Below are 9,513 nucleotides of genomic sequence, written 5' to 3' on the forward strand. Positions count from 1 at the left end.
GTCAACAGACTAGCACAATTTCTTCACCACCCCACCATTAATCACTGGACTGCTCTAAAACGCTTACTCCGCTATTTACAAGGCACACAAACCCATGGTATACAACTACATCGTACCTCTCCTATGTGTTTACATACATTTTGTGACGCTGACTTTGCAGGTGACAAAGACAACTACCTATCCACCACAGGCTATATCCTCTATCTAGGACGAAATCCCATCTCCTGGTCCTCAAAGAAACAACGTGGACTAGCCCTGTCAACAACTGAAGCCGAATTCCGAGCAGTAGCAGCTGTCACGACCGAAATCCTCTGGCTCCGCAATCTCCTTCATGAACTCCACATTACCATTGTCAAACCACCAGCTATCTACTGTGACAACATGTCTGCCACACTCTACGCCAAAAATCCAGTCTTTCACTCGAATGAAACACATGGCCCTTTCATTTCACTTTGTTAGAGAGCAACTTGCCTAGGCCAAATCCGCATCCAACATGTTGCCAGCAAAGACCAACTAGCAGACGCCCTCACCAAGCCCCTAGCCAAACAGCGCTTCCATGAACTACGAGACAAGATTGGACTCATCTCCCCGACGTCCATCTTGCGGGGGCGTATTACAAATATATCTTCTCCAAATAATAAAGATCAAGCATCAACCTAAAATAAGAAGCAATCAATGTAATTATTCCATATCTTGTTAATGATAGCAATTAGCATAATCATATCCTGTCAATAATATCAATTAGCATAATTATAGCTTCAATTAGTCAAGTGTTCATACTCTAATCTTGTACTATAAATACCTGTAAACTCTTGAGGAAATCATCAATACAATTTACATTCAAAACCTCTATCTTACAAATTATCCTATTTCTAAATTAAGTTAGAAAATTGTGTACACAATCGAATATCACTTCTTTATATTTAGTTACAATTTTATCTTTCTCAACAATATTATTCTCATTTCTTAATCTAAGAGGTAAAATTGTTATATTATCATTCTATAAAATTTTCAAAATAAAATGTGACCGATAAAAGTGTAACGAATAGAGGATAATGCTCTAAAATGATTTGAGTATCCAGAAGCAAATTCATCAACGGCAACTGCAGCTTCACAAATAGTAGAGCATGTACTTTGAGTTTGATGACTCATCCTAACACCTAATGTAGAAGTGAGTAGAACAATTGTTCAATCTTTGGTCTTCACCTTTGTTTCCAAATGTGTGTATAGAGAATCATCTACACTCTAGAAGGTTCTAAATTTAGCTGAATTGAGCACAGCAGAATCCGGTACAGAGACGAGCAAATGAGTCTTTAAGCATCAGTCACAAAATTACAATGACTGGACTTTCAATCCTTCATCCTATTTATACACTCTTTCAACTTTTCGATAGTAATTTTGAGCACTATTTCCACAATATACAGTACAGAGTAGTTGGTTTTGATAATCAAATGTTACATACTCGACATTGTACTTACTACGTATATTTTGAAAGATCAATAATTTAATGGTAAAAGTTGGAAGTAAAAATACACTGTAAATAGGAAGGAGGCTGTACAATATCTTCAACTCTCAGATCTTGTGAGTCTGTATCGGTTAGTTGGCATTGCTCCTGAGCAGACTAGAAAAACTGATCGTCTCCAGATTGCTGCAGCAACAGCATTTTCCCTACGTAGGTTATGAATTAATCATCACTCCGTAACGTCTACTCCCTTGAGCAAGTACAATAACGTGAAACTGTCAGGGGCTTTTAGCCTGATCAGGATGTGCATGGTGCACGCTAATGTACATCAAAATCCGGAGGTGGAAAGCAATATTCCAGCAAAGCTTGATATGACACGATGATTACAACTTAACAAGTCAATAACGAATCCCTGGTCCAAAAGAATTTCCGATTAGCTAATATGAACCATAATATAGAATCATTGAAAACAAACACGCCTTACAAGACTAGAGATCTAACACAGCACGTAATAGCTACATTCTATTCATTTTTTTGATTCCAAATCATTTTATATTCGAAGGATTTTGTCTTGTAGGAGAAGAAATAAATCCTTCCAAATCACTTAAATCCAACTTGTTAACCAAACAAGAGTGTAAGAGACATTATCCCCTCCTTTTCTCTCCAAATCCCACGATTCAAACAGAGGGTAAGACTATTAAAAATCTGTTGTAAAGAAGTCGGCTATTCTGTAAAATTCTAAAACAATTACCATCCAAGTGCAGATGCACAGTAAATAATTGAAGGAATAGTTGCTCCGATTAAACGTCTAAAGTGGACAGCGCAAGTATCATTCAGGGAAAATAAAGAAAGTATGCATGCATCTATTATGAGCAATTATCGTACGCTACACCAATCACTCATCCAAAAGTAGAAGTATCAAGCTCAAAAACTGACGATGGAACAAGACATATTATTGTATAATCCAATGTGTTCAGCCTCAGTTTGTCATAGTTACACTGCCACATCTGCCAGAGTGCCAGTTATAGAATGGAAAGACAGCATGTGCATAGACTTTATACATCCAGATATAAGGGATAGCTGATGAGGGTACAAATCCTTTATTTGGTTTATTGGTTAGCAAATTAGGTTAGAGCGATTTGGAGACGGGGGAACCTCATACAAGAATTGAAAGTTGAAACCCCTACAACATAGGAAAAGCTTGCAGAGCTGGGGGAAAACTCCATTCCCTCCCCTCACCTTCCTTTCCCCTCCCCTCACCTTCCCTCCTTTTTATGTATCAACAACGGGTTATGTCCAACACTCCGATTCCAAACACGTGGGAAGTTAACTTTCCATCCTCTGCGTAGAAGCTTGGATAGATGGATCAGAGACAGAAGAGATATCTACAGATGTACAGTTTCCAAAATGAATGGCCTATGACATACTTGCAATGTTAAAGTTAGTTTACTTTAAACTATGTCTAGGCCAACTAATGGAACAATCCTCGGAGACTATGTAGAAGTATGAGAAGACAAACCCTGTCAAAATAGCAGAGAAGCTCATTGTCATCTTATATCATCAGCTTTGGACGAAGGTAATTCGCAAAGGCTAAGATTTCAACATTCGCTTCATGTATTTCAGAGCAGATCGCAGCATTGACCTAGCTTTTCTATCAGGACTGCACCCAGACGAAAGCATTTCTTCATAAACAGCAGGGACCTGAGGTTATAAAGGTTAAGTATTTAGTAAGAAAAACTTCATTCGATATATATGCAAAATATAGTGAAAACAAAACTTCATTAATGCAACCATTCCGCGCACTCCATCTTGTTACCAAGAGTCTCGAAATAAATAAATAAAAATCTTCAGCTGCGTTTGTTTTAAGCATAATATTATTAATTAAAAAAAATGCCTCATACATCCGTGCCAAATAATACCCTACCCTCCCCTCAAAACCTCCACAAACAGGCGAAAAGAGGAGTGAAGAAACTAGGCAATATTATTTACTTAGCCAAGCAGGCTCCTTATACCACTTTCACATGTAGTTACAGATGTAATTTCTTTAATGTTAGCTGCAATTTTTAAACATAATCCTAGATAAACAGGGAAACACAAACCAGGAGAAGAACATAAAGCACGGGATTTCTGAACCAAAAAATAAACAGAAGGTGACATAAAGGAATATAGGTTATTTGTACAATAGATACATAAATACATACCTCATCAAACTTGTCAACACGAATTAAAGCCTTCATAAGGGTTGTATATGTAACCACATCTGGTTTCAAGTCCTGCATATAGTCAATCCAATGACTTAGCTGCTGCATTGAGATATTGACGTAACATAAACAACAGTGAATCAATCCAACAATGTAGCTTACATTTTCTTTTATATACTGTAAGACAGAAAATGCTTCTGCATCTCTTCTATCTTCACCAAATGCATTAATCAATGAATTAAGCGCTAAAATACTCGGCTTCAGGTCATCTGCTCTCATGAGTCTGAATGCATTTAATGCCTGATCCGATAAACCCTGTAAATGACAAATTATTAAATGATATTTGCTCAGCTTCCAGCATAGAACCAATTAATCTCTCAAGTAAAGATTCAAGACCAAAGGAATCATGTGGCTCATAGGGTACGTTGTACGTAGACGCTTTTGGTTTGCAAATCCCCCATACTCTTCCATATACTGTAGTACTCTGTATGTTTTTTCTTTTCTTTTTTGGGAAATGAGACACCCTCAAATTACCTGATATAAACTAATGCATAAACCCAAACAATTCAATGCACTTGCGTAGACTACAACGCTGCATTTGAAGTGTCAGCAAATCAACTCATGGATTTCTTCACAATCGATCAAGAATAAACATATTAATACGATGTACAGTATGATGTAAACAAAAGGATCAAGGAAAATTTGCAGTAAGCATATGAAAAGTACCCTTTGCGCATAGGCATTGATCAAGGCATTGTACATGGCCTCTGAAGGTTTCAAACCACGAGCCTTCATGTCCTCCAAACACTCAACCGCATCATTAAATCTCCCCGATTTCCCATACATATCAATAAGAGTCGTATATGTCACGACATTAGCAAACAATCCCTGACCCTTCATTTTTGCCAACAACACCTTAACCTCATCCCACTTCTCCTGCTCACCGTAACAATTAATCATAATATTATACGTCGTTATACAAGGCATACAACCACTCTCTTGCATCTCCTTGAACAACTCCTCGGCCCTATCGTGCCTTCCACACTTAAAATGACAACTAATCAAAGTATTCCACGTACAATTATCCGGCTCAATCCCATCCAACCTCATCCTCTCAAACGTATCCATAGCATGATCAAGACAATTATGCTTCCCAAACGCGTCAATCATAACATTATAAAAATACCTATCAGGCTTAACCCCACAACTCCTCATCTCCTTCAACACCTGAAACGCCTTCTGCCAATCCCCTTTATCGCGATAACTAGCCAAAATCCTACTAAACACGAAAGAAGTCGGTCCCACATTACTCTCCTCCATCTCCTTCAACAAAATCCTAGCACTCTCCCACCTCCCAGCATTCGTATACACATCAATCAAAAAACTATAAGTATGCTCATCAGGCAACACCCCAAACCTCTCCATCTCCTCAACAATCGCCTCAGCATCCTTCAACATCCCAGCCTTCACATACGCCTTCAAAACCGCGTTATAAGCTCTAGTCCTAGGTTTCATCCCACCTTCCTTCAACTCCTCAAACAACCCTTCAGCCTCCTCAAACCTTCCTAAATTCCCTAACGAAGTAATAACCGACACCAACGTCGCCGTCTTAGCACTCAACCCATTCCCTTGCATAACAGAAAGAAAATACAACGCCCTATCGACATCCCCAGCTTTGGCAAACCCAACAATAATATCATTAAACAACTGGGCATCAAGCTCAATTCCATCATCCTCAATCTCACTATACACTTTAGATAACACGGAGGTATCACAGTTATTAGTCCTGGCAATTGATTGAAAAATTAAACTGTAATTAACATGATCAGGCGGGAAACCGTCTTGGCGCATTTTAGTGAGCAAATGTAGGGCTTTATCAAGGTCATCATTGCGCGCGCAGGCCGCGATAAGCGCGTTGTAAGTGAAAGGCGAGAGGGGTTGGTGGTGGGAGAGGAGGAATGCTTCGTAAAGGCGGTCGGAAGAGCCTAAGGCGTTGATTAGGATGGAGTAGAGGAGATTGTAGGAGTAGCAGAGGCGGTGGCGTTGGAGGAATGAGACGAGAGCGTAAGCGAGAGCGAAATCGGATTCGGAGGAGGAGGAGATGAGGGATTTGAGGAGGGAGTGCCAGTGGTGGGAAGGGAGGGAGCGGTAGGTGTTGGCGAGAGTGAGTTCGGTTGAGGTGAGGGGGGAGTTGGGGGGTGTGGTGGTTAGGTGGGTTAGGAGTGGGGTGAAGTCGATGTGGTGGCGTGTGGTTGTTGAGGGGGTGGGGTCAGGGGAGGTGGGGGTGGAGGAGGAGGTGGGGGTGGGGGTGGTGGAGTAGGAGGGAAAGGAAGGGGGAAGAGGAGGGAAGTGACGGCGAGGGAAGGGGGAGGGGGAGAAGGAGAGGGGATGGTGGTGGTGGAGAGAAGGGAGTGGAGGAGAAAGAAGGAAGCAGTTCATGATAGAAGAGCGGAAGGAGAATTGGAGAGGATGGAAGGGGAATTGGAGATGATGTGGAGACTGGTCCGCTAATGTTCATTTTGCTGGAACTGGATATTATTTCCAGAATTTTAATATTCAGTTCAGTTTTATTTTATTGGCCGGATAGAAGAGTTGAGTTGAGCTGAACTGGATGAAGTTAAACTGAACGGAATTCAAATAAGTTGAATTTAAGCTTAAAAGAGTAGGGCCATTTTCATTTTTCCCTATACTAATTTAAGAGCGTCTTAATTTAAGACGGCTCTCACCCTCGACTAAAATTTAAAATAATGTTTGAAATAAGAAGAGATTATGAGAGATCTTGAGTTAAGACGAATTTAAGTAAGATCAATTATCTTTTTTTTGCTTGTCACACACTCATACTCCTGAAATTTACGGTGTATAAAAATAGCGATAAATAAAAATGATTAAATTAAGAAATAGTGAATAAATATCATTAATATTCCTTTGATTAGCAAAATCTACATGTTAATTTTAGTAGATGAGAATAGAAATGTGATTTATTTAATTTAATTATGAATAAATACCCAATTTCCCATTTTTAATTGCTATATTTAGAAAGGGTTGATCATTTTGGGATCACAAAAAAAAAAATGTGACAATAAAGTTAAAACAGAGCATCTAACATAAACAAAATTTGATAAATTATTCTCAATTATAATATCCTCCTTAGTTTTATTTAACTTATTCCACTAGTAGTTGAACATATTTTACCCCCTCCGTTTCAATAGATTCTTTACGTTTGATTTATCATATCTGTTGAAGTGCATTTTACACCATCAACATCTTTCATTTTACATTGATAAAAATAAAAAAATTTAATATTCTTATTGTATTCACAACGACAAATCAAATAAGATCCCAAATAACTATATTTTCTCTTATAGGGTTGTAAATAGCTATTGCCAAATCTAAACCCACTACCCGGGAAGCCGAGAACTACAACAGCTATTTGGCGGGAAAGAGTAATACCAACCTCAGATGAGAGATAAAGTGATGAAGACCACCAACGGCATCGTATCTCCGACATCGCTTCGCCGTCGCGAAGCGGTGGCATTCCTATTAGGATATTAGGCCCATTAGGGCCGACTGTCATTAGGGTTAAGTTATGACGGCTACCGTCTAGGGTTTAGACTAATGTGGTTTATTATATAAATCGTGTCCATGTATTCAATGAGACATACAATTCAATTATACAACTATCGTTTATGTTCTTCTCCCTCCTTGTGAATCTTAACATGGTATCAGAGACTCTTTCCTGAGAACTCTACAAAAATCGCTTCCGCTATCTCGCCGGTAGGTTAATAATGTCGTAAGTAACCTACCGGCGGGAGTTCGTTATTTACCGTCAAATTTATCTTTAGTTGAAAAAAAAAAAAAAAAAAAAAAAAACTTCGTTAGAGGAATACCTTTTTCCCTAGTTGATGGAGTGTGTTGTTTACCCTAGGTGATTAGGGTGTGTTATTGTTTGGTAATAATTAAAGTACGTATTGTTACTTATTGTTTGATATGAGGGTGATTTGGATTTGGAGCATCTAAGTCACTTCTTTTCTCCTGCTACCGTGAAAGTATCTAAAGCACAATGTTGTGCCTATTGTTACAAGCAGTTTCGCTTGTGTGAAGTTGTCCGAGAGATTTTGTGGTTTCCGGCTCTCCTCGTGTCGTGAGACGAGACGTATTGTTTATCTATTTGTCGTAAGACAAGAGTACTTATATAAGCAAAAGGAGTATAAGCTACCGATTTGTAGCACGTTTCGGCTCTCTTCGTATTGTAAGACGAGTCGTATTGATTATTATATGTCGTGAGACATGGGTTTTTACTTATATGAGCGGGTAGGTTGTTACCCCTCGTATAGTAGTATTGTACTGGCGAGTTACGCACTTATTGACTGGCGAGTCTGATTACGCACTATTGTACTGGCGAGTTACGCACTTATCTTGACTGGCGAGTCGATTACGCATTATCGTGGCCGGCGGGTCGTATACGCACCGATGAAGAGAAGATAATGAAGACGGAGAAAAGTCAACATTTTTTTTCTTAATAATTATTGTATTGTATTTTCAAACTCATGGAAATTTGGGTCAAATTACCATAAGTTTGAGGGAGGGTATTAAGAAGGAAATAAGAGATACGGTATATGATTAGAATATACCGTATAAGATATTATTATTGTCTTAGAGAATAAGATAGAAGGTTCTAGATCTATGAGTTTAGGGTTAAGGTCTTAGTAACTAGTATAAATACAATCTTATGTATTCGTATCAAAGGACACAACTATTATCAATACAAATTATTTATGCAATTCTCTCCCGTGTTCGATCCTTATCTATTGAATTATTTAATCATCAGAATATGTATCATACTCCCTTTCTTCAAAAGAATCGTCCCGATTGCGGGAGGGTATTAGGATATTAGGCCCATTAGGGCCGACTGTCATTAGGGTTAAGTTATGACGGCTACCGTCTAGGGTTTAGACTAATGTGGTTTATTATATAAATCGTGTCCATGTATTCAATGAGACATACAATTCAATTATACAACTATCGTTTATGTTCTTCTCCCTCCTTGTGAATCTTAACAATTCCTTATCGAAACCGCTGCGAAGCTCGAAGCTCCACCGATCATCAAATACTCCGCCCTCACTCTCTTCGCGCACCGGTTTTTCCCATATATCTCAACACCTTCTTCCTCTCTACAACACCGCCATTTTCTCCTCCAAAATCCACTCAATTACGCCACTTTACAGCTTTTCGCTCTCATATCTCTCTTGATTTCCTCCAAAAGTCACGGATATCGTCAATTACGTCTCAAATCCCTAAAATCAATCGGCGATGATCGCATTAAAGACCAGCATTACACCAAAACTGATTACCTAGACGCCGAGATATTGTTCCTCCAATGCGTTAATTTCGATATCGGAACGATGAAGAATTCGGTGTTTATGACGGTGGAGGAGTTGCTGGTGAGATTTAAGGAGGTGGCTAGGGTTGCGGAGATGGTGAGGGTTGAGGTGTGTATTGATGTCATGGATGTACTGTATGAAAGCGAGGCGATTTCGAGGTTGTTTGTGGAGGCACCAGTGTGTCTGGCGGCAGCAATTGTGGCAGCTTCGTTCGTGATCACAGTGCCGAAGCGAAGTTGTGAGTTTCCGTTGGTGTCTTGGTTGAGATTTGCGACTGGTTGTAGTGAGGATGATGTTCTTTGGATTGTTGAACTCATCCTAGAGCATATTGTAAAGTTTTAGCTGAAATATGAAGACGGATCCGATTCATTTTGTATTTTGGGTCGTATTCGTGTTGGTTTATATTACTGCCTTACTGGTTTAATGTTACATGTGCACATTCGAGTCAAATACAAATGCATACTACATA

General features: G+C 39.1%; 2 protein-coding genes across 2 annotated transcripts; one reads left to right on the forward strand and one right to left on the reverse strand.

Annotated features, from left to right (window-relative positions):
- Positions 1–1,342: 1,342 nt before the first annotated feature.
- Positions 1,343–6,180, reverse strand: LOC141586500 (uncharacterized). The gene is made up of 5 exons (XM_074407749.1): positions 4,390–6,180; positions 3,826–3,978; positions 3,664–3,735; positions 2,982–3,163; positions 1,343–1,874 (listed from the first exon to the last, which is right to left on the reverse strand). The coding sequence occupies exons 1-4, from the start codon at positions 6,100–6,102 to the stop codon at positions 3,053–3,055; spliced, it is 2,049 nt and encodes a 682-aa protein (XP_074263850.1). The 5' UTR covers positions 6,103–6,180; the 3' UTR covers positions 1,343–1,874; positions 2,982–3,052.
- Positions 6,181–8,723: 2,543 nt separating this feature from the next.
- Positions 8,724–9,446, forward strand: LOC141587723 (cyclin-J18-like; the record flags this gene model as incomplete). The annotated part of the gene is made up of 1 exon (XM_074409194.1): positions 8,724–9,446. A coding segment is annotated over one exon (663 nt), but the record flags the coding sequence as incomplete, so codon positions are not given.
- Between the last annotated feature and the right edge of the window lie 67 nt (positions 9,447–9,513).

Source organism: Silene latifolia, chromosome 6 (genome assembly GCF_048544455.1).
Source record: "Silene latifolia isolate original U9 population chromosome 6, ASM4854445v1, whole genome shotgun sequence".
Taxonomy (NCBI): Eukaryota; Viridiplantae; Streptophyta; class Magnoliopsida; order Caryophyllales; family Caryophyllaceae; genus Silene; species Silene latifolia.

Excerpts from the sequence above, each read along its gene's own strand:
- LOC141586500 (XM_074407749.1), bottom strand. The coding sequence starts at position 6,102 with ATGAACTGCTTCCTTCTTTCTCCTCCACTCCCTTCTCTCCACCACCAC. Across the intron at positions 3,979-4,389 it reads TCAATGCCTATGCGCAAAGG|GGTTTATCGGATCAGGCATT; the intron begins GTACTTTTCATA and ends TGTCATTTACAG. Across the intron at positions 3,164-3,663 it reads GTGTTGACAAGTTTGATGAG|GTCCCTGCTGTTTATGAAGA; the intron begins GTATGTATTTAT and ends TTATAACCTCAG.